Source organism: Brassica napus, chromosome C9, assembly GCF_020379485.1.
Source record: "Brassica napus cultivar Da-Ae chromosome C9, Da-Ae, whole genome shotgun sequence".
Lineage (NCBI taxonomy): Eukaryota > Viridiplantae > Streptophyta > Magnoliopsida > Brassicales > Brassicaceae > Brassica > Brassica napus.
In genome coordinates this window covers 61,450,452-61,476,292 of record NC_063452.1, presented here as the reverse complement: position 1 = coordinate 61,476,292, position 25,841 = coordinate 61,450,452, and the positions used below count along the sequence as shown (strand labels likewise).

The 25,841-nt window shown below is 32.2% G+C and overlaps 4 protein-coding genes across 4 annotated transcripts; 1 reads left to right on the top strand and 3 right to left on the bottom strand.

The window, feature by feature from the left end:
- Positions 1-903: 903 nt before the first annotated feature.
- Positions 904-1,740, bottom strand: LOC125592783 (RNA polymerase II C-terminal domain phosphatase-like 5). The gene has a single exon (XM_048768192.1). The coding sequence runs from the start codon at positions 1,738-1,740 to the stop codon at positions 904-906; it is 837 nt and encodes a 278-aa protein (XP_048624149.1).
- Positions 1,741-13,220: 11,480 nt separating this feature from the next.
- On the bottom strand, positions 13,221-20,198 carry LOC125592782 (RNA polymerase II C-terminal domain phosphatase-like 5). The gene is made up of 2 exons (XM_048768191.1): positions 20,039-20,198; positions 13,221-14,029 (listed from the first exon to the last, which is right to left on the bottom strand). Exons 1-2 carry the CDS (start codon positions 20,196-20,198, stop codon positions 13,221-13,223), a joined length of 969 nt encoding a protein of 322 aa, XP_048624148.1.
- On the top strand, positions 19,967-21,660 carry LOC111209808. Its single transcript, XM_022709807.2, has 3 exons — positions 19,967-20,769; positions 21,230-21,474; positions 21,578-21,660. The coding sequence occupies exons 1-3, from the start codon at positions 20,553-20,555 to the stop codon at positions 21,629-21,631; spliced, it is 516 nt and encodes a 171-aa protein (XP_022565528.1). The 5' UTR covers positions 19,967-20,552; the 3' UTR covers positions 21,632-21,660.
- A 1,249-nt stretch (positions 21,661-22,909) lies between these two features.
- On the bottom strand, positions 22,910-25,347 carry LOC111209928 (defensin-like protein 109). Its single transcript, XM_022709998.2, has 2 exons — positions 25,251-25,347; positions 22,910-25,171 (listed from the first exon to the last, which is right to left on the bottom strand). The coding sequence occupies exons 1-2, from the start codon at positions 25,345-25,347 to the stop codon at positions 25,032-25,034; spliced, it is 237 nt and encodes a 78-aa protein (XP_022565719.1). The 3' UTR covers positions 22,910-25,031.
- Between the last annotated feature and the right edge of the window lie 494 nt (positions 25,348-25,841).

The window sequence follows — 25,841 nt, the reverse complement described above, 5'->3', positions numbered from 1 at the left end:
GTCCGATTCGTTTTTTGGATCCGGATATTTTGCACAACTCTATCATTTATCATAATTTTTTTTATAAAAACAAAATTTGATCAATGCAAGACATGTTAGATGATGTATTACTCCGTTAAAGTTTTTAACTTTTAAAAATAAACTAAAACAAATACGAGACAGGCCAATGCTTATTTAAATAAAATTATATAAAACTTAAAATATACACTTATATATAAATTATAGTTTATAATAAACCAAGTTTTGTAAACAAAATAATCCTGCGCTTTGAAAGCGCGGGTCAAAATCTAGTTACAAATTAAAATAAACACTCGTGCTAATCTAGTTTAATATTAAAAACATTTACCATTGTGACCAAAAAAAAACTAACATTACCAATATTATACGGAATTAGTCATTAATATAAAACCGAACTGGAACTAAGTTGGATATTAAGTTTTTTTTTTTCAATTTTACTACCCACACTGAACCAAATTTTGTAAATATCTAAATGGTTTTTAAATCTATAAAACTGAAAATAAAAAACCAAAATACCAAAACCGAAAATCAAACGTCCAGATGTATTTGCAGCCCGCGGCAAGAATCAAGTTTTCGTGGACTAAACCACCAACTAAACCGTTTAATTGAATCAAATGGGAGATCAGCTGTTAGCATGGTCGGAACTCATTGGTTATTAGATGATGATGATGACGACGAAGATTTTGGATTGTATAGCAGTACAGTAAGAGAAACCGATGAATCATGATCATGATTATTAAGCTTTTACCCTCCAAATCTAGAGAAAACAAACAACCATTCATGATACAGTGACAGTTATGGTTGATCTTAGAGCTCATGTGTGTTCGTTTTGTTGTTACAAGTTTCAGAAGCAACAGCGATAAAAACAACAAGAAGGATTAAAGATTATGACTCTAAGGGAAAAAGCAACGCCCTAACATCTCTCAAATCTTCGTCTTTCTCAGTGAAGAATTTACGGTGCACTTCTTTCAGTAACTCAAGAGCATTCGCCAACCCACCATCCTCGGCGTCCTCATCTATCCTCTCTTCTGCGTAAGAAAACTCTGGATGTCTTGTCTTGAACAAATCAACCACTTTCGTGATCCAAGTCTTGTTGTTGTCGCAGCGTTTGAAATATTGGTAAGGCCTGATCTGCAGCAGGTTCGTGTGGTCCTCGGGCCACCAATACGCGAGCTTATCGTCGAGGATGACAACCCCACGCTCTTCTGCCAAGACTAAATCTAGATTCTTCATCTCACTGTCTCTGTATGTGATGATGCGTTTCCCAAAGTAAGTTCCTTGAGGATCAAGCAAGGATATCACTTCTTTGCGATGCTCAGGGTGGGAGTGCTCGAACACATGCATCTGGAACAGCTTGTTGGCTTCGAGCAGGAACTCACGAGCGAAAGGTCGTAGCTTACACAAAGTCATGCCGTTTTTTGATCGCCACATATCATCGGACTTTGACTCGACTTCTACCGTTAGATATTTCTCTTTTTCTGAGAGCAATGAAACTGGGCGAGAGTCGTAAAGCGTGTCGTGTAGACTGAGGACTAAAGTGAGCTTCTTCTCCATTAAAGACTTCATCCAAACATGGCGTTTCATAGTCCCCACATATTCTGGACGAAACTCTAGACCGTTCTTGAGGTAATAAAAAGGTATGAACGCATGGTGTTGAGTATCCACAGCCCTTTTGCAATGAGTGCAAAATCCATCTTGAACAATATCGTGAACACAAGCCATATGGTTCAACTCTTACGGGAAACGAACTAACCCTATAGTTTCTATATATAATTGGAAACATTAAGTATTTCCAAAACACTTGTCTCAGTCAAAAAAAAAAAAAAGGGAAGATTGATTAACTAAAAAAAGGAAACATGAATTCAATAGTTTTTTTTAGAAAACTATATCGGAATGTCACAGAATTAATTAAAAAAAAAGAAAATTTGCTAACGTGTCACTCATAACTCATATCATATCTTTAGTGAAGCTCTTTGAGGAAAAATCTGTCTATTTTCTATTGACAGTAGTGTGTTTCTTTGCACACTTGGTTTCTTGTTCTTGTAGGAGAAAGACCAAAGGTGCATTGGCTCAGCCTTTTGATACTTATGATTAGCAGGCACACAAAGTCAAGCTAGAGACTTAAAACAAGCTCACTTGGGAGGAAGTCCCATGTCTATCCCTATATATATATTATTGTTTTACTTGTGTGGTTTTTCTTTTGTGTGTTTAATAAGTGTGTTTAAAATTTTTAGGTGATTCTCCTCTTAATCAAAGAGAAAGATGGCCATCCAGCAAAGCTACAAGTGTTAAAATTATTCAACTCCATCTAGCAACTCCAAGCTAAGTGTCTCTACAACCATTGTAAATACATAGTCTTCTTGTTTGTTTCCTCTAGACCTCTTCTTTCACCTTGCTCTCACACAAGAGACTGTGTGAAGTAAGTGTGGGGGGAGAGTCTACTTATCTCACATGTTTTCTGTTTTGTTTACTTGTCATAAGCATTGCATATCCATTTGCATAGAAAATCCATAAAAAAAAAAAAAAAAACATTTGCATCTTTAGGTTTGAGTCTAGATCATATAGAATGCATAGGTAAATTTCCTATGTAGGACTCATGCAATGAACTCATTGTTGATACCCTTTTGAATCATAATAAGTAGCTTGAGCTTCTTCTGAATTTCTTGTAGACTTCGAGCCTTGAAAACTCCTCTTAAGACTCATTGAATCTTACTCTTTGAAACCAACTCCGATCTTAATTGACTAAAATGAACTTAATGCTTCTTGCTTATGGTCTCTTGAGTACTAAATCATGGCTTTACACACACTTGAGCTTGTATAAACCATTTTACCAATCTTTTTGACAACTCAAGTGGTAGTCCATACCCTAAACCCTTCCCTTCTTTCAAACCATCATTAATTGTTGAGTGAGGTCTTTTTGTGAAAGCTTGTCATGTGCAAAATCTTGAGAGTATTAGGAGCGACATTGATTTGTTCTCATCTCTTGCTAGCATTAGGACCTCTTTTGGGCTAGAATCTAGGATGGTGGTTGGAATGATGTGCTTTAATTATTTTGATCTTGAGGATTGAATTGGGAAAGATTATGTAAAGGAAATGAATCAAAAAAAAAAAAAAAAAAAAAGAGTGTGTCTAAAAAAAATATATATATATAGCTCAGATTGTGTCAATGAAAACCCCAAAAAGAAAAAAAAAGTGTTCATTGGGTAAGAGATGAAAATGGGTGTACATTTGGGATTTGAGATGAAGAAAAGAAAGGGTAGAACTTAAAAATTGTCTAGGAAAAGGGTACAATGATGAGAACCGATTTATGTATGCATTAATTGCTCCTTTTCTTAGATAAATTTTGCATAATGATCAAACTCATATTCTTGAGTGTAAGTCACCATAGCAAAATGTATTTGGACCCTTCTCATTCTTCACATTAAGCCATTTTTCTCACCAAACCAAATGATTTGGACCAATTGGCAATTTGCGAGAATTCACTTATGATATTTCTTATTGAATGTGAGAGTTGGTTGATTTGAGGATTCATGATAATGAGTTAAAATATCAAAGGAATTGATAGGCCGAGAGAAGTTAGAGCTAATAAAAACAAATTGCTCTTGCTATTTGGTATGATTTTGTAAGGATATCACAACGATGGCATTGAAGAGTTTCTTAAGGTCATGAATTTCCATTTGTGTATTGAAACATCACTTCCCATGTTCTTGAAAGTTTACTTGAGGACAAGTAAAGGACTAGTGTGGGGGAGTTGATATCTCATGATTTTTATAAGTTTTAGATTCATATTTTAGCTTATTATGATCATTTTAGGTTGCATTTAGGTCTTTGTGTTGTATTTGCATACTCATTTGCATATCATAGGGGTTGGAATGCTTATTTGGAAGTTTGGGGCGAAATTCAAGGGTTATACTGCAAAGTTTGGAAGTTTTGGGTCCACTGTGATGTTAACAAGAATCCAGGGACCAAGGTTGCAAATTCGTAATATTCGCTTGGGCTAAATCGCGCATTGGAAACTTTGGGTTTGATTCGCAAGGGCATTTTTGCACATTCCAAAGGCTGGGTCCGTTTTGTAAAGAATCAAAAGGACAGGGACTGGTTTTGAAAATAATGAAGAAGTCTCCATTGGAGGAGATCGAGAGTTTGGTTTCAACGCGAACGACGGCGAGGCTGATTCCAACCACGGCAAAGCTCGACGACGATGAGACTCGAGCACCTGAGAGCACGACCTGGAGGAGGATAGCTCGAGAAATGGAGAGGTCGTGGACATGAGACCTCACGTCGATGGCATCCGGTCGCGGTGAAGGATGATCCCGACGACGAGAATGAGCACGGCCACGGGAGATAGAGAGGCCGTGAGCCAGTGACGACGAAGGAGACAACGGCTGAAGCTGGAGACGAGGAAGCTCGGGTCTCGAGACAAAGAAGAGCGAATCGGAGCTCAAGCTCGAAGAAGTTCACAGCGACTTGGCAAAACGAGTTAGTGAGGTCGCCGCATCATGAGCGTGTGCTGGAGCGAGTGATTGAAGCGACGTGATGAACTCGCTCGGAAAATTCCACATCGAAGATCAATCACCAGAGCGACTTGGTGGAGCGAGGTGCAAACGTCGCTGTGGAGAAGAAGGGAAATGATTGACCGGTTTATTCCGGTTTGACCTGGTTTAATTCACTAAACCAGCTCGAGTTTGACATCTCTTATATATAGTTTTAAACCTAAAAACCTAATCTCATCTCATTTTTCTCTCAAGAACTTGCCTCCCTTTGTAAAAAAAAAAGCTTGAATCTTTATATCATAATCTAAGGAAGTTTTTAATTCTATATCTTGTTTCTCCTTCTCATAAACATGGTGAGCCTTGAATCCATCATGGGTTTGAGGTTTCTCATGGAGATTAGAGAGTAGACACTCCTTGGATTCATGGTTAAGGTAGATTAGGGTGATTAAGTGTAGATTTAGGGTGTTTTATTGTAGATCCTTGTATGAACTTGCTTGTTGAGTATTTTTAATGCTTGTTTAGTCTTGATCACTCTAAACCTGATTTCTAAACACTTCTCATCAGACATGATTAGATGAAGTGTTTGAATCAACTCAACTAAGCTCTAGTGAGATTAGCCAAGGACACTTGATGTTAAAATTGCTAGATAGTTATTAAACTTGAACTTAAAGATTACTTGATTGAATTAAGCCAAAGACATTTGATGTTTAATGATTTCTAAGCAAATGGACATTTACCTAGACATAGGACTTGTCTAGAATTGTGTTTAGACTTAAGAGATTACTTTGATTGAAAGTTGTCACCTTTAGATTGAACCTTGATCACCTTATATCAATTATCCTTACCATGGATCCATCCTTAGTATTTGATTGAATTCTTGCACTTATTTCTTGATTGGATTTGAGATCACCTTGTTTATATTTCTAGGATATTAGTTTGTTACAAATCATCTATCTTCTTGTTTGCTTAGATTAGGAAGGTTTGTGTATTCTTGGTGTTATAAGTCTCTAGTTCTCTGTGGATTCGATCCTAAAATGCTACAATGACATACCATTCGATTGTGGTATTGTTGGCACATTAGGTTAATTGGTGTGTGCTTAAACGCGTAATCATATCTCTGACATTTACCTTTCACAGCAAGCAACTTCAGTCTTATTATCTTATCCACAAACTTATAAAGTAAACCCTCATCCCTTGGCTGCTCCCCATGGCGACGAGCATTTCTCTCCCGCCAGATACTATGAACCAGAACTTGAAAAGCATAGCAAAACAGAAACCCCTCTGTAGTCTTTTGATGTTGTCTTGAAATAGCATCAATGATATCATTCCATTCATAAGTAAACTCACTTCCCATAATTCCTTCAGCTAACTCCCTCCAGATTTTCCTAGAATATCTACATCCAAAAAATAGATGTTGACAAGTCTCTGCAGTCTCTGTACATAAAACACAAGTCTCATCAACTGCGTTGTTCCAGAGCTTCATTCTATCACATGTTGGCAGTCTGCTTCTTATAGCCACCCAAACAACAAAGGAGAATTTAAGAGTAGACTGAGGAAACCATACCCCTTTGTTCCAATCACAAACCAGCTGAGCTTGACGCATAGATTGCCAAGTCTTTTTCGTTGAGAATTTGTTTGCAAAAGTATTTCCATTCTGCTTCCAGAGAGGGATATTGTCTTCTACACTTCTCCTATTTTGAACCTTCTCAATTTCTTCTTCCACCTCATTTAGTATACTCAGTCTGTGCCTTCGTCTACGATGTCCCGTTAAAACATCAGCAACATGTAAGTTCTCAGTAATACCCATAGCCAATTTCCCTCCTCTGCCCAATACAGCCTTCAAACATCCAAGTTGATACCAAGAATCATACCAAAAAGATGTATGCTCCCCATTATAAACATCCATCTTTAGGTATTGCTTAGCATAATCCCTTAGCTTCAAAATTTTGTTCCACATCCAAGAGCCTGCAGCTGCATTTCTCATCGACCAGAAAGACGCCTTTCGAATCAAATAGCAGTGAATCCATTTGACCCATAAAGATGAACGACAAGCAAAGATCCTCCAGAGTAGCTTCAGACCAAGAACCAGATTGATTTCCTTAAGCGGTCGTAGCCCCAAACCCCCTTCACACTTCGGCAGACATACATCCTTCCAACTAACTTTGGCTTTGCTTGACTTTAAATCTGGACCAGACCAAAGGAAAGCAGAGCATAGAAAAGATCTTTCGTCGAGGAGCAAGAAAAAGGGAAAAGTGTAAAAGATGTAAAAGAGAGGAATTGAATGGTAAGGTCGCTGGAATACAGTGATAATCAAACAAGGACTGTGTGGTGTGGTATATATGGTTTGAAATTCGAATAATCAAACAAACACAATGATTTGAACCAAAAGATGCTTTCTCATCTTTTTATTCATAATAACAAAGCAGAGATTCAGCAACCCCAAGAGAAGTCCTTACCGTACACATTTCAATGTTGACGAAGAATACGATGTCTTGGATCCCAAGAAACCAGATAATAGAGAAATTGAACCGAGAACGTACTCGTACACACTTTTTCTCCTGTTATTGTTTCTTTCAGCAATTTAACAGATATCCTCCATAATAAACATCAACATAAAAACAAAAAACAAAACAAGTCTAAACCAACCAATCAAAATACATAAATCAATAGAAGGAAAAAAAATACTAATATCATTATAAAAAATATTCCTTGCTTTCAAAGACACGGGGCAGGACATGAGTTACGTCGTGATATCCTCCATTAAAGAACAATTCATGAAGGGCCTTAAGGTTTGTCAATAAGACAGCCATATCTTCACCATTCTCTCTTTTTCCCTCCAACTCGAAAACTTTATTATTCTTGAAGAAATTAAGAGCTTTTGCTAGGACCCCGTCGACGACCTTGTTGCTGCTGTTTGCTTTGAAATACTCGTACTTGGGAGATATAATGACCAGGTTAGGTAAGTCTCGCTTCCTCCACGATCTAGGTTCATAGTCAAAGACAATCACCCCACGTGGTTCCGCCAAAACAAGTTCCAATGACTTCAAACCACCGCTGTCTCTACTTGTAATGATTCGATTCCCAAAGTACACCATATGCGGATCAAGCAAACTGACCACTTTCTTGGCATGGTCAGGGCTATAGTTTGTGAAAACGTGCATGGTGAAAAACTCTTTTGCTTCCGACAAGAAGTCACGGACAAACGGTCGAAACTTGACCAATATGTCGTCGTTAGGAAGACGAAATATGTCATCTCTTAATAATCCTGAATCATCATCAGCAATCTGGGAGAGTTTGATACTGTGGATGAGGATGTGTTCTAAGCCAAGAACCAGGTGAAGCTTCTTTTGTCCCAACCCGATCCTTAACTTGCGTTGCTTAGTAGAAGCCGCGAACTCGGGGCTCAACTGTAAATACCTGCTGATGTAACTGAAAGATGGGGCGTACTCAAAAATATCAAGGAAATATCCGCATCGGCAACATTGACCGTAGCAATACATTCGATGAGGACAATCAGGATCACGAGAAGGTGATGATATCTGGGCCATCCTAGCCAAGTCGTTCGTTTTCACTCGAGATTTGCATCGACGACAGATTTGACGGTGAACAACCCAGTGCTTGCATGTAGTCGCCATTAATTAATTGATATTCTCAGACCAAAGGTTCCTTTCGAGTTTTAACTTTTCACCTTATAAGTAAGTTTATGAAACCCTTTTATACACACACTTCCCAAAAAAAATATATAGGAATTAGCAATCTTCCATTTTTAATATAAATAACACGGTTATTAAGCTAAAAAAAAAAAAAAAAAAAAAAAGGAAAGAGCTTAATTAATCAATTTTACAAAATTTACCAGAGTAGGGTCGCGGTTGGGTTACCAGTTTGGCGAAATAGCTTGTTACACAACCCTACTTACCTTGTTGTACATAAAACCTCGCTTCTTTCTCCAAAAACACCTAACAATTACACCGCTTCTCACAGAGCTGCAGCTGGCGTATCAATGTCTATGCAAGGCCCTATAGTCCCCACAGACAGTAGTAACACAAGCATCTCTTACTTTTTGCAAGTATAACTTGAATCTCTACATCTTCTTTAATGTTGTGGATTCTGTCTGGCAGTATTACGTGGACAAGAACCTGGAAGCTAGAACGAAGGCTATAGAAAGAGAAGCAGATTTAGAAGAGAAATCACCAAAAGTGAAGGCGAAGTTAAAGATGTGATCAAAAGCAGAGAAAGAAACGAGGAAAAAGCAGAAGATGGCTAAACAGAAGTCCAACGCCAGCACGAACTCCAAGAGATGGAACTGAACACTGAGAAGAGTCTGAGATATTTTATAAGAAAGTCTTCTTTACATCTTTATTAAGGAACGATTAAGAAACTTAACTGCCTCAGTATTGGATTAGAGGTTGATCACTTGTAGCCAGATTCAACACTAGTAGTTAGCTCGCCACATTTATCTGGAAGCAAATAACCAAACTGAAAGAAACAAAACCAAACCGAATTTTTGTAAATATTCGAGCAACTGAACTGAAACCGAATTTTTTAAAATAAAATTATATATCTAAGAAATATTAATTACATTTAGTTTCTAAATAAGTAAATACGGCTTATAAATACAATTATCAAAAAACTTAAATATTTTTTTTATCTGAAATAATTTAAATTTTTTTGTCTAAACAATCCGAATGATCTAATATCTAATCTATTAAAACAAGAGTATATTTTAGAAATAGCCCTGAGTTTTTCACTATATTTACCAACCCCTGCCATTGAGCTAATTTTTTCATTTTTTAAATAAACTAAATCAGAATAAAATCAAACCGTTGAGTCACTATGTTTTTGATCTATTAAATACAAACTTATATTGTACACATAAATTTTGTGGAAGCTAATAACTACTTTCCATATATTCACTTTTCGAAATTACTCCTAAATATGCTTACACTTTTCTAACGTGAATCAATATAAGGAATATGCTCAGTAAAATTTTCAACATTGCAATATTTTAACCTCAAATTACGGTACAAAGAAAATATTGCCATATCATTAGTTTAATTTCAAAATATCTAAACAAGATTTTAGGAATGTTGAAAAAAATATCGCAGATATACCCTACCTATAATCTCTCCATATCTGACTATTAAATTCAAAAATAATAGTTAACCTACATCGTTTCACCATGTCAATATAACCTACATCATTTCACCATGTCAATATATATAGCTATTCCAATTACGTACTTCCCATTCATATTCCGAAACCACAAAATAATGTCGCTTACTAAAAATCTTACACCTCTTAAGGATGTTAAACCCTACAAGACTTGATGGGAATACACACGAAGTTACTTCATTCGTGAAATCAAAACACCGGTTATGGGGGAGAGTCTCTTGAGTGCATTCTTGAAATCAGAACACCGGTTATGGGGAGAGTCTCTTTGAAACAAATATCCTAATATTCATTCCTCAACATAATTTTTAAAAAATTCTTAAAATATATAGATAGTTATATAAATTTATCTTATGTTTGGAAACATGGATATCAATATATTAAAAAAATAATGGGCTTATGTTATCAAGAAAAATTAGAAATTCATTATATTATGAAAACTATATATATGAGTAAGCTTTAAAATATACGAAAATGGCTGGCCCAATCTAATTACCTAAAAACATCTTTGTCTAAAATAATCATAAGACAAAATTTAAATCTTATATACATATTTCAAATCAAAATATTGATTTAAAATTGATTTATATCAAAAATTGATTCAAAAATATACATATATTCAAAAATTGATTTTACTAAAATGTTTTTTATAACCATTATAAAATTGTTTTTAAATATATTTAAGAAAAATACAATACAAAGAAATTTCAAACACCAACGTAAATTATGATTTTTATACTTCATATTAAATTTTAAAATATAATATATATGATTATTCATATGATGGTACATTTAAAATATGATTACTTATATGATGGTAGCTAAAAAACACGATTAATTATATAATGACACATATATGATATTTAATAGTGACATGAAAAAAAATAACAACATACTTTTGCAATATTATATCTTCTATATTATTAAAGTAGAAGTACTTTTGGGAATGTTTAAAAACAAAAATAACATAATTAAAAAAGAAATATAATGTTGTTTGAAAATATATAAAGAAGTATATTAAAAACAAAAGAGTGGGTTTATGTTATTAAAAAATTTGAAGTCCATTATATTTTTTTTATAAATTATATGTTTAGACCAGATTTAAAATATACGAAAATGACTCAATCTAATTAATTTTTGTGTAACTGGTCCAATCTAATTAACTAAAAACATATTTTGTCTAAATTAATCATTAAACAAAATTCAAAACAAAAACTGATTCAAAAATATACATGTATTCAAAAATTAATTTTTACTAATGTATTTTCCAGTAACCATTATAAAAAAATTTCAATATATATAAAAAATAAAATACAAAGGAACTAATAGATTGAGTAAACCTTCTTTCTAATTTTTTTATGGACCACCGAAATAGAATTAGATATACAATACTAGAAATAGCTAGAATATTGGGTTACAATATCAAATAAACAATAAAAATAAATAATATATGAATGTATTCGTATTACAAATACAATAATAGTCAAACAATAATACATAACGGAACCATAATTTTTAAAATCTAACAATTACCAATAATTTTTATAATATTATCTATACTATTAAAACAGAATCTCTCGTAAGATTTTACCCTTATTTTTAGAGTTATTTACATTGTCATGCCACTGCCTTTTTTGAATTTTTATAAAATACTTTTGCCAATTATATATTTGGCCAATCAAAAACAAGACAATTTTAAAACAAGAATTATCCAGCAAATAATAAATGCACGTAAGGAAAAATATCTTTTGGCTGTTAAACATAAGGCAACTTATGCTATTTGGCAATCCAAATGACTGATCCTACAATTAATAATAATTAATAACACATACTATTGATATAATTATTTATAGTTTACTATGGTAAAAATGATGAACTCTCAATCATTTTTTCTGCAATTTTTTCTCAATCACTTTTCGTATATATATATAGTATATTCTCTCTCTTGCATTATTTTTTTGAAAATGTGTATATAAAATTGCACTGAGTTCACGCCGATGCTTATGAATCATATGATTCCAGTCTCATCACCTCTAGAGTTTATATAATCATTTCAGAATCAAATATAATTTTTTTTAAATGCATGATATGATCAAAATTAAATCATTCCTTCCACCGGTAAAAGTTATTTATCGAAAGTAAAATATTTTCTTAAAATATCATTTTTACCATATTTTTAGCAACTGTCAAACTTTCAAAAATGTGATTTCGAAATCAACCAAATATATTTTCAGAATCTTATCTACAATTCAATTAAAATCGAAAAACTTCTACGTATCTTAATAAAAGTTAGTAACTTTGCAGTTAATGATTTAAAAAAGATTTCATTAACTATCTCGAGTCGAGTTCAAATATATCTTAAATGCTCAAAAGCTAAAAGTTAAATAATATAAAACATATAACTTTAAATAATGTAAAATTAAATATCTAAGATTAAAATTAAAATTGGATTTATTTGAAAATTTTGATGGAGGACGAATTTTTTTATAGATATTTCCGGTGTTTTGAGCATTTTAGTGGATCCTAAATATTTGCTTAGAGTCAGGTTTGAATCTGGTTCTTCCTATATTAAAATTGTATATTCAATCATGTATTAATCAATTTTGATTTGAGTTTGGTACTACTTTTTTGGATCAGGTCCGATTCGTTTTTTGGATCCGGATATTTTGCACAACTCTATCATTTATCATAATTTTTTTTATAAAAACAAAATTTGATCAATGCAAGACATGTTAGATGATGTATTACTCCGTTACAGTTTTTAACTTTTAAAAATAAACTAAAACAAATACGAGACAGGCCAATGCTTATTTAAATAAAATTATATAAAACTTAAAATATACACTTATATATAAATTATAGTTTATAATAAACCAAGTTTTGTAAACAAAATAATCCCGCGCTTTGAAAGCGCGGGTCAAAATCTAGTTACAAATTAAAATAAACACTCGTGCTAATCTAGTTTAATATTAAAAACATTTACCATTGTGACAAAAAAAAAACTAACATTACCAATATTATACGGAATTAGTCATTAATATAAAACCGAACTGGAACTAAGTTGGATATTAAGTTTTTTTTTTTCAATTTTACTACCCACACTGAACCAAATTTTGTAAATATCTAAATGGTTTTTAAATCTATAAAACTGAAAATAAAAAACCAAAATACCAAAACCGAAAATCAAACGTCCAGATGTATTTGCAGCCCGCGGCAAGAATCAAGTTTTCGTGGACTAAACCACCAACTAAACCGTTTAATTGAATCAAATGGGAGATCAGCTGTTAGCATGGTCGGAACTCATTGGTTATTAGATGATGATGATGACGACGAAGATTTTGGATTGTATAGCAGTACAGTAAGAGAAACCGATGAATCATGATCATGATTATTAAGCTTTTACCCTCCAAATCTAGAGAAAACAAACAACCATTCATGATACAGTGACAGTTATGGTTGATCTTAGAGCTCATGTGTGTTCGTTTTGTTGTTACAAGTTTCAGAAGCAACAGCGATAAAAACAACAAGAAGGATTAAAGATTATGACTCTAAGGGAAAAAGCAACGCCCTAACATCTCTCAAATCTTCGTCTTTCTCAGTGAAGAATTTACGGTGCACTTCTTTCAGTAACTCAAGAGCATTCGCCAACCCACCATCCTCGGCGTCCTCATCTATCCTCTCTTCTGCGTAAGAAAACTCTGGATGTCTTGTCTTGAACAAATCAACCACTTTCGTGATCCAAGTCTTGTTGTTGTCGCAGCGTTTGAAATATTGGTAAGGCCTGATCTGCAGCAGGTTCGTGTGGTCCTCGGGCCACCAATACGCGAGCTTATCGTCGAGGATGACAACCCCACGCTCTTCTGCCAAGACTAAATCTAGATTCTTCATCTCACTGTCTCTGTATGTGATGATGCGTTTCCCAAAGTAAGTTCCTTGAGGATCAAGCAAGGATATCACTTCTTTGCGATGCTCAGGGTGGGAGTGCTCGAACACATGCATCTGGAACAGCTTGTTGGCTTCGAGCAGGAACTCACGAGCGAAAGGTCGTAGCTTACACAAAGTCATGCCGTTTTTTGATCGCCACATATCATCGGACTTTGACTCGACTTCTACCGTTAGATATTTCTCTTTTTCTGAGAGCAATGAAACTGGGCGAGAGTCGTAAAGCGTGTCGTGTAGACTGAGGACTAAAGTGAGCTTCTTCTCCATTAAAGACTTCATCCAAACATGGCGTTTCATAGTCCCCACATATTCTGGACGAAACTCTAGACCGTTCTTGAGGTAATAAAAAGGTATGAACGCATGGTGTTGAGTATCCACAGCCGTTTTGCAATGAGTGCAAAATCCATCTTGAACAATATCGTGAACACAAGCCATATGGTTCAACTCTTACGGGAAACGAACTAACCCTAGTTTCTATATATAATTGAAAACATTAAGTATTTCCAAAAAACTTGTTTCAGTCAAAAAAAAAAAGGGGAAGATTGATTAACTAAAAAAAGGAAACATGAATTCTATAGTTTTTTTAGAAAACTATATCGCAATGTCATAGAATTAATAATAAAAAAAAAGGAAAATTTGATAACACTCATACAGACATTTAAAAAAAAATCTTATAATTTCATTGGTCAATGACTTTTAGTTTTTACTAGGTAATTTTTCTGTGCTCATGCACGGATATAAATATTTATAAAGTAAATATATTATAATAATTTATTGCTATTTATTTTAAATTTTAAATTAATTTATATTTTTGTGCATAATCTATATTATTACTATTATATTACTTTAGTTAGACATATTATTTTAGATATATTATATCTACTCGGGTTTTTTACAGTTGATTTAGTTATCATTTGGATGTATTCGATTGCATATATTTTTCTGAATTCAACTATTAAATATTTTATTCTAAATATATTAAATTTTTCATTAGTTTTCTTATGTGTATTTAGGTTGGTTGTTATCTTAAATATGTAAATATATCTTAGAAAAATTGTGTATACCTTAAGATATATTGTGATTAAAATAAAATAAAAAATAAACTAAAGTGTGTGATTCTAAATTACATAAATTAATATTCTAAAATCTCATGCATATATATAAGTACAAAATAATTAACTCATACATTTTTGGAAGTTCATGAACACATATCACTATTTACAATAATTAAAATATTTTTTAAATTCTAAATAATTTTATACCTTAGATTTATTGAATGGTAACTTGAAATTTATTTTAAATAATCTTAAAATGAGAATTCTGATTTGCTTTGGTATCTTGATTATATATTAAGTTCGAGAAACATAAAAATTTAAAATAAAATTATATATTGAGAAAATATATAATTTTAATAATAATAAAATATAATATAATATATCTCCCTCGTTAAAGTATATAGTGTTATGCTATTTTAAAATATTATGTAATTATTTGATTTGCTTTGGTATTCACATTATATACAAATATATATTTTTCATATAAGAAAATATAGATATAAAGAAACTATTTTATTACTTCAAAATTATATTTTATATTATTTATAAATATTTTTAAATAGAATATTACTATTTTAAATAGAATATTACTATTTTATGAACTTTCCTTTTTAATGAAATCATAATATATATACATATATTTTCGTTTTTAAATTTGCTTTTTAAACTTTATAAATATTTACTTTTTATTATATATGTTATTTGGAAAATTATAAAAAGGAAACTACATTACAAGTAAATAATAGTATTTAAATGTTATATTTTAAATTCATTAAAGGTATTAGTGTAATCAACCATCATGATACTTAACGTGAGCATGCCACATAGAAAACTGACTTCTCAAATAATATTATAGAGATTTCTGAATTCAACTATTAAATATTTTATTCTAAATATATTAAATTTTTCATATATGTATTTAGGTTGGTTGTTATCTTAAATATATAAATATATTTTAGGAAAATTATGTATACCTTAAGATATATTGTGATTAAAATAAAATAAAAAATAAATTAAAGTGTCTGATTCTAAATTACATAAATTAATATAACGATAATATTCTAAAATCTCATGCATGTATATAAGTACAAAATAATTAACTCATACATTTTTGGAAGTTCATGAACACATGTCAATGTTTACAATAATTAAAATATTTTTGAAATTTTAAATAATTTTATGCCTTAGATTTATTGAATGGTAAATTGAAATTTATTTTAAATAATCTTAAAATGAGAATTCTGATTTGCTTTGGTATCTTGATTATATATTAAGTTCGAGAAACATAAAAATTTAAAAGAAAATTATATATTGAGAAAATATATAATTTTAATAATAATAAAATATAATATAATATATCTCCCTTGTTAAAGTATATAGTGTTATGCTATTTTAAAATATTATGTAATTATTTGATTTGCTTTGGTATTCACATTATATACAAATATATACTTTTCATATAAGAAAATATAGATATAAAGAAACTATTTTATTACTTGAAAAGTAATAAAATACAACATTTAAAGATATAAAGAAACTATTTTACTTAAGATATAAAGAAACTATTTTTCTATAATATTATTTGAGAAGTTATTTTCCTACGTGGTGTGCTCACGTTAAGTCTCATGATGGTTGATTACACTGATATCCTTAATGAGTTAAAAAATATAAAATTTAAATACTATTATTTACTTTTAATGTAGTTTCCTTTTTATAATTTTCCAAATAACATATATAATAAAAAGTAAATATTTATAAAGTTTAAAAAGCAAATTTAAAAACGAAAATATATGTATATATATATTATGATTTCATTAAAAAGAAAAGTTCAGAAAATAGTAATATTCCATTTTAAAAATATTTATAAATAATATAAAATATAATTTTGAAGTAATAAAATAGTTTCTTTATAATTAAAATAGTTTCTTTAAAATGAGAATTCCGATTTGCATTGGTATCTTGATTATATATTAGTTCGAGAAACATAAAAATTTAAAAGAAAATTATATATTAAGAAATATATAATTTTAATAATAATAAAATAAAATATAATATATCTCCCTCAGTAAAGTATATAGTGTTATGCTATTTTAAAATATTATGTAATTATTTGATTTGCTTTGGTATTCACATTATATACAAATATATATTTTTCATATAAGAAAATATAGATATAAAGAAACTATTTTATTACTTCAAAATTATATTTTATGTTATTTATAAATATTTTTTAAATGGAATATTACTATTTTCTGAACTTTCCTTTTTAATGAAATCATAATATATATACATATATTTTCGTTTTTAAATTTTCTTTTTAAATTTTATAGATATTTACTTTTTATTATATATGTTATTTGGAAAATTATAAAAATGAAACTACATTAAAAGTAAATAATAGTATTTAAATGTTATATTTTTAATTCATTAAGGTATCAGTGTAATCAACCATCATGAGACTTAACGTGAGCGCGCCACATAAAAAACTGATTTCTCAAATAATATTATATAGATTTATTTTAATCAAATCTAAAAAAGACAACTCTACAACCAATTAATGTTAGTTACCAAACAATTTATATAATCTTATGCATAATGATTTATAGTATCTAATGGTAGCAATTATGAAAATTCTATAATACTTCATCATTTATTTATTTTCACTAAAAGTCTACTTATAAATTATATGAAGTATGTTGTTAAGAAGTAGTTAATAAAACTAATATACTAGCTTTATTTTTCTACCATGAACAGTAGTAAAAAGCTTTATTTTCCTATATAAGTCATAATTTACATATATAAAACATATAATTTTAGTAAAAACATATATAATAACTATTAATGCATCATATAACGATTTTATAAATTATTTACATTAGTTAAAAATTATTTGTGGTAATCATTTTTAAGGTTTTAAATCATCAATAATGATTATTGTACCATTAGTAAGAGTTTAGAAATCAATATATAAAGATCTATAAAAATGTTATAAGTATGTATAAGGAAGATTTTCTCATCATTTACAGGAATTTAGAAAATATTTATGAAGTTTCACAGGTTAGTAAATTATTAAAAATTAAAACTAATCCATAAGTATTTAGAAAAATATTTTATAAAATTGTTAAATCATTTTTAAGTTTATAAATTATATATCATAGATAAAAAAAAACTATTTTCTTGAGTTATAAAATCATTTATTAGGGTTTATGAAACTATATATAAGGATTTTAAAACTTCTGAGAAATAATTCATAAAATTTAAATTTGTAACTATTTTAAAAATTATTTATAATTGTATAGTTTCTTTTATAAGAGGTTATAAAAATGTTATCAAATCAGAATGAATCGAAAAATATTTTTTTTTTTGCAAGTCTATCATTTTCAAAACTTTTTTCAAAATAAACAAAAAAAAATTGTTTTGATTTTACCTATAAGCAAAATAACCACAAAAATTACATCAGTCATAAAACAACCCAAATAATATTATGAATAAAATTATATTCCTAAATTTATGAATTTTTTTATATTCTTAAACCTTTTATTAATTAATAAAATTCACATACATATAATTATGTTTTTCTTAATATTTTTTGTGTTTTATTCTTTAGTTGCAAGTATAAGTCATATTTGTCTCCTTGTCTCTCAGAGAGATCTTTTAATGCGTCTTCAGAAGGCTGTACCACAGACATAAAAGGGAAGCCAAGAACGCCACACGCCACACATGGCAAGGTTCCAGAATCAATTTGGAAATCATTAAGCTGACCATCATCATCGTCGTAGGCCCTGTTCGTTTGTCCATCTAGAAGATGCATCCAGATGGTCCATCTAGATGTCTTATCTAGATGCTCCATCTGGGTGTTGTTCGTTTTTTCATTTCGTCCATGCATCCAGATGAATCATCTGAATGCAACTATGTTCGTTTGCTTTTTATTTTTTAACTTCCATCTACATCCAAGTGGACTTGTTAATAAAATGACTAAAATATAATTTTTTTACGGTTCGGCGGAAAAATAACATTTTTACCGTTTTGGCGGAAAATATTTTTGCGGTTTTTGAGGAAAAATATGTTTTTGGCGAAAAAGTGTATTTTCGTGGTTTCGGCGGAAAATACGTTTTTATGGGTTGGCGGAAAAATACGTTTTTGCGGTTTGGACGGGAAAAGTGTATTTTTGCGGTTTTGGCGGGAAAAGTGTTTTCAACGAGAAAAGTTTTTTTCACGATTTTGACGGGAAAGTTTTTTTTCGTGATTTTGGAGGGAAAAGCTTTTTCGCGATTTTGGTGGGAAAATTGTGTTTTCCGGTTTTGGCGGGAAATTGTGTTTTTCTGGTATTGGCGGGAAAATTCCGTTTTCCGGTTTTTGACGGAAAAATTGTGTTTTTCTGGTTTTGGCGGAAAAATGTGTTTTTCCGGTTTTGGCGGGAAAATTCTGTTTTTCAGTTTTGGCGGAAAAATTCGGTTTTCCGGTTTTGGCGGGAAAATTGTGTGTTTTCCGGTTTTGGCGGAAAAATGTGTTTTTCCGGTTTTGGCGGGAAAATCTGTTTTCCGGTTTTGGCGGGAAAATTTTGTTTTCCGGTTTTGGTGGGAAAATTGTGTTTTTAAGTTTTGGCGGGAAAATTCTGTTTTTCGGTTTTGGCGGGAAAATTGTGTTTTCCGGTTTTGGCGGGAAAATTGTGTTTTCCGGTTTTGGCGGGAAAATTACGTTTTTCTGGTTTTGGCGGAAAAATTTTGTTTTCCGGTTTTGGCGGGAAAATTGTGTTTTCCAGTTTTGGCGGGAAAATTGCGTTTTTCTGGTTTTGGCGGAAAAATTGCGTTTTTCCGGTTTTGGCGAGAAAATGCTTTTTGCGGTTTTGGCCAGAAAATGTTTTTTGGAGTTTTGGAGGGAATATGCATTTTTTGGGGTTTGGCGGGAAAATGCGTTTTTTCGGTTTTGACGGGAAAATGCGTTTTTTCGGTTTTGGTCGAAAAGTGTGATTTTATTGGTTTGACCGAAAAATGTATTTTTATGGAAATGTGTGTTTTACATTTTTTTGCGGAAAAACGCATCTTGCGGTTTTAGCGGGAATGTGTGTTTTTCAGTTTTTGCGAGAAAATGTATTTTTTGGTTATAGCGGAAAAATGTATATGCAAGAAAATAGAATTTACGGTTTGAAAATAATATTTTGATTTTAAAAAGTCATTTTTGTCATTAATCATTTTGGACTGAACTAGATGCATCTGCATCCAGATGCACCATCAAGACTCACCTTCATTTGGGTGACAATTTGAGATGAGTTTTTAAAAATTCAGCTGGCTGATCCATCTGGATGTAGCATTATAATGCACAAAACGAACATCGATTTGCATCTTCACCCAGATGGATCACCCTGGGTGAGCAAACGAACAGCGCCGTAGTATACATCTTTCAGCTTCTCCATGAACAAACTCAATTCCTCTAAAAGACTAGTGTTCTCCTCCTTATTCTCAACTTCACTTTTTGCCTCTGCTGGTGATGGAACCGCAACTCCAGCAGCTGCAAGAGCCATTGCACTATGACGCGGAAGTAGATCAGGGTCCCACATCACCAAACGAGAGCCCGGTTTAGAACAGATAGATTCTTGTTTTCGTTCAATATATCTTCTACAAAAGCTTTCTTCACAAGGAACTCCCTTTCTTCTCTCTGTCGATCTCTCAGCGGGGAGCTACGACCACCTGGTAGCAACGAGCGTGGCACTCTGGAAAATTTGATATTTACATGAATATGAGAACAGACTATAGTAGAGCAAAACTTAAAAAGGTTCTATGTACAAAGGGGATAATGGAAAATTTGCCTTGCCTTGAAACAATGGACAAAGTCAAGAGATATAGAAGCTGCTGTGGGAAGAGATGGACCTCCGACGATGGCCGTGGAAAGAGATGAAGACGATGGCCGTGGGAAGAGATGGAGCTTCGACGATGGCCGTGGAAAGAGATGGAGCTCCGATGATGGCCGTGGGAAGAGATGGAGCTCCGACGATGGCCGTTCGATGTCCGACAGGCGACAATGCTTCTGGTCACCACATCGTGTTCAATCTGCAGTAGAGGAGCTTCTCTTCCTTTTCGTTCCACCACCAAAAGGTATAAAATTTCTTTCTCTCATGAATTCTAGACTTTATCTTTTGATTACAATCTCTGCATGTGTACTTCGTAGATGATAAAATGGTCCATTGAAACATGATGATTCTTAATCTGATATTAAGTCTTGATGTGAGTGTGATTGTGCTTAGCTTAGCTTCGGTTTTAGTCGATTTTAATTGATGTTTAGTTCATGTTCTGTTTTTATTGTGGCTTGATCTTTGAAACTGTATGAGCTGTTCTATTAGAAACTTTTATGGTTTTATTGTTAACTGTTACTTGTCTGTTTGAAAAGGCGATTAGTATGTGAGTGTGATTGTGTTTTAAAAGACTAATGATGCGTTTACAAACTTAGTAACACTAGGAGCCAAATCCAAGCTTATGTCTTTGATAGTAACTGTAAACAACATTGATTTAGAAAGTGATGAATATGTTATTGAAAGTGAGTTTTTTTTATTTTCAGTGATCAGAGCAAGTGTCCCTAAGCTGCTTCTTGATGATGTCTTCTCTGCTTCATCTTCTTCTGCGAGTGTTTCAGCACCATCTCCTTTCGGAGCAGCGCCAGCCAGTGGTTCAGCACCACTCTTTGGATCTTCCTCATCCTTATTCTCCGCTCCTTCATCTGCAGCCGGCTCGAGTTCTCCTCTCTTCGCTACATCCTCATCTGCTACTACAACAGACATTTCTTGTTGTGGCTTCGACGACTGGGTAATTGTCTCTGCTCTTCTCGTATGTGTTATACTGCTACTACTGCCTTTCACCATTATTTGTTTGTAGCTGATATATCCTTTTATGTGTTTCTTGTTTGTAGGACAAGCACAACTGTTGCAGCTCCAGTGGCTGGTGCTCCCAAGTTACCATCTGAAATAACTGGTAAAACTGTTGAGGAGGTAGATATATGGCCTCTTATGATTTATTATTTTCTTGACTTGATATATTTACACAGTGTTCAAATGTGTATCTTTGGCGTTTTGAATATTATCAAGGAGTGGAATACTGAGCTAGAAGAGTGTACAGGGAGTTTCCGGAAACAGGCAAATGCAATAGCTGAATGGGATAAGCGGATCCTGCACAACAGTGATGTTCTTTTGAGGCTTGAGGTGAAGTCTCTGAGGCTCGTCAAAGACGTTGTTCTAAGCTTACATCTGATTATGTATGCTAAGCTATATGTAGTTACAGCTTTGTCAACTAATCTATATATGCATATAACAATGATGCATATCAGCTGAAAGACTAATCTCCATAGCTACACGTACACGTATTGTTTCTTCATGGTATTGTGCTTGATAATTAAATTGTTCTTGATAATCAAATTGTCCTAGACACGTATACATACACGCATTGTGCTTGATAATTAAAATAGCCCTTCATGGTATGGTATGGTGATACACACAAATAAAAAGAATTGTCTTAAGTGAATGAAATAGATTTTGCTATGATCAAATCATTCTTGTTTGGTGTTTGTTCCTGCAGAAACTCATTCTTGTTTATGTTTGTTCGTGCAGGAAGAAGTAGACAGTATAATACCCGATATCCTGCGGGACGGCCCGCGAAGGCCTGTAAAAAATGCGGTACGGGATTGGGCAGCTATTTTCAGAACCGCATCCCGCGCGGGACAGGCCCGGCGTGTCCCGCCCGAAGACAAACCCGCAACGGTCCGGGACGGGAGAGCCCAATTGACATCTCTAACTACATGGGCCGTAGTTTTAAATCTAAAGGAGTCGTAGATCAAATTTCTAAACTCTTAAGAGATGTTGAATAAAAATATGCATGTTTTTGAGCTATCTCAAGAAATGTGGGGAAGCTTTACTTACCATATAAAGTCGCTGGCAAGAGGCCAAATATAGTTATCAAAACATGATTTTTTTTCTTAGAAGGAAAAAAAAAACTAGTGGCATACACTGAGTTTTGTGTATAATGGTTAATTGTATCTTAAAAAAAAAAAGATGGCAAAAATCATTAGACAATTGATCTCGACTAATCTCAAGAGATTATGTTCACTGTGATGACAACCTAGGATCCTTTTATTAAAGGTGTGTCATGAGATCAAATTGTAAAATCATCAAGAGGAATGAGTTTAAAGCCTATGAACTAAGATGAGGTTTGACGGTAGCTCTACCTAACTAACAGGAGATCCCAAAAAATAAGTTCAAGGAAACAACTAAATCAAACTAAATCTGTCCAAATCACTGTCAGACTTCAGTCTATACCCAGTTCCCAGGATGACTAAACAGTGCTACATGTAAGGAATAGAGGATAAGCATTTGCTTTTAATGATTTGTCCATAGCTTTGACATATGAATGGAGTAGTACATGATATTCCTCCAAACAAAGCAATGGCAAATCACCTTGTGAATGTGAAATGAAGCCTTTTCTAGGAGAATGAAGGAAATGTTATATTCTCCAAGTTCACTCATGATTACCAAGAATGTTCACGGCCAAAATGAACACAATAGAAAATTTTGTTTTGTGAGAGAACGAAGGTGTGTTTTGGCTATTGTCTAGGTTTACACCAAAGCCCGGGAGGTTCAAGACATCATGGCCACCTTCTGGCCGAGTAAATCCGATAGTTATTAACAATGATTGGTTCAAGGCTGAAAAATTGCTACCAACTCATCATGCAGTGGATTTTTCGCTCGTACTCTCAAAAGTCAATTTTTTTTCTTCTTTTTTCACGTGTATAGAATCATTTCTATTCATGTGGGGGATTGTTGGAACTCGTTTTTGACAAAGTGGTGTGGACCATTTTTCCGATGGTTTTTTTCGACGAAGACATCTATCGGAATGACCAGAATTCGGGCTTGATGTAATCGTCACCATGAACACTATGAGTTAGTGTATTTATTGGTCAAAATCGGAGTTGTTTTGAATGAGAAATGAAGATCCAAAGTTAATGATATAAAAAGCTTTTTATATTTGGCAACTTAGCATATAAATCACTTTGAATATTTGGGTTTGGATTATAAACTGATCTTGTTAGTTGGACATTATGTCAATTAACTAAATCTTTCTAATTTTATTTATGATGATCTTTTATGTTTTATTTAAACATAAAAATGCAAACTCATATAAAGTATTATTGGCTTTGATTTGTTTGGTCAAAACCATTTATTACTTTGCCCACTAACGTGAGTAATGGAGAATCAATTCTCATTACTGCATTAGTTTACTCCATGATCACATAACGTACGTATTTGACTTTTGAAGTTATATAACAATACGTGAAAGCTCATTCATAAGAGATATTGGAAAAGAAATCTTTGTTCAACAATTCCTCATTTTATTTTCTCTCTTTTTCTTTGATATTTTTTTAGAGTCTGAAAGTACACAAAACTAGTTTCGCCAGACTTCTGATAGAGTGACGCAAATCATAAGATTATTTACAGTTGTATCTTGGAACTTCTTACATTATCGAACCGTCGCATTACGGGACATATTTTGAATTAAAAAAATAGATAATATCTCGTATCTGCAGTTATATCATTTTTTTCTTAATCTTTGGTATAATTTTATCAATTTTATTATTTACAATATTCAGTTCTCCGTAGTTTTTATAATACGGTACTATCAGCTTTACGACGGTTCTGATTCAAATCAAGATAGTTTGTGATAGCATAAAAATATTAAGCAACTTGGTGAATTTAAAACCACAGTCACCTGACTCACTATCAACAATTACTCAGCTTTATCCACAACGGTTGTTGGGACCTCGTGGCATGAATAATTAAAAAATCACATGTATAAACTATGATATAGAATAAGCATCTTCATTGTGCTGCATTAATTAACAATACAAGTCTTTTTCAGTGGTCTTACATTATTGCTTTAATTATTGAAAGTCACACAAACCTACCTTCTAGCAAAACAATAGTATTGATTTTAATTTAGATTAAAAAAAAGATTTTAATTTAGCCTTAATAGTCTACAGCGCTTTTCTTCATTACCATTAATGTTTTTAGTGGAGATGCTTTAATTAGAGGTCAAAAGACAGTTCATCTCGAGTCGTAATATAAATTTGTCATAAGGACTCTATCTTAGTGTTCTTAAGTGATAATAGAATATGTCGATTATATTAGGTTGAAATCTTGTATTCCTACACTTTAACTAATGAAAATTGATGTTGAGTAAAAAATATAGTAACCATCATACATTATCAGCACATGACAATATGTCATCTACAAATAAAGAGTTGGGATACAGTAATCATATCAAGGGTTCTCCTCCATAGTTAAAAGGCAACGTTGATCCAGACTTTTAGAGTAACACTAATGAATGCAACAGCATATATTTTCACTATTACATTGTCCGTTTACAGTCCCCATTGAGGTACAGAACTCAATGCATTTCATCATTCCTTGCCGACATGGGCCTGAGTCGAAACATTGAGTAAATTTTTCTCCAGACCCTAAACAAACCAAAAAGTATAGATTTAGAACAATCACAATGGTAAATCACCAAGAAAAACAAATATAATTAATTCTTACAAGGCATGAGCTCCAGACTTTGACGGCACTGAACAGAGGAGATACCCAACATAATGGTTAGAGCAAACACCATCAAAATTCTCTTAGTGAAATCCATTATGTTATTAATGTAAAGAATGTTCACAATCAAATAACAACATACTCTATTTATAGATTAGTTATTTAACAGAATTTTATAACTGTACAGTTGTTTTCTTGATAAAGAATCAAGCGTATATATTATTTCTAGTTTTGAATTTTTTTCAACCTACTCAAAGTCCAAATCGTTGGGACAGGTACATGTCACATCTTATGAGGATTAGTATGATATCTAAATATGCCATTTAAAATGGTGCAAACGAATATTTGGGAGCTAATTTTAGGAAAAAAAAGCTGGAGATAATAATTTTAGAAAGGATATAATACTGAGAAGATTATATAACATTGCTCAGATCCCTATCCAATTTATAATAATGTTTTTTCAAATACCATAAATAAAGAATTCAATAATCTGTTGAAACATTTCTTTACTATATGGGCCGTAGTTTAAAACCCTTTATGAGCCCAACACATTACGTCACCGTTAATATTATAGAACCGATAAAAAGTCCA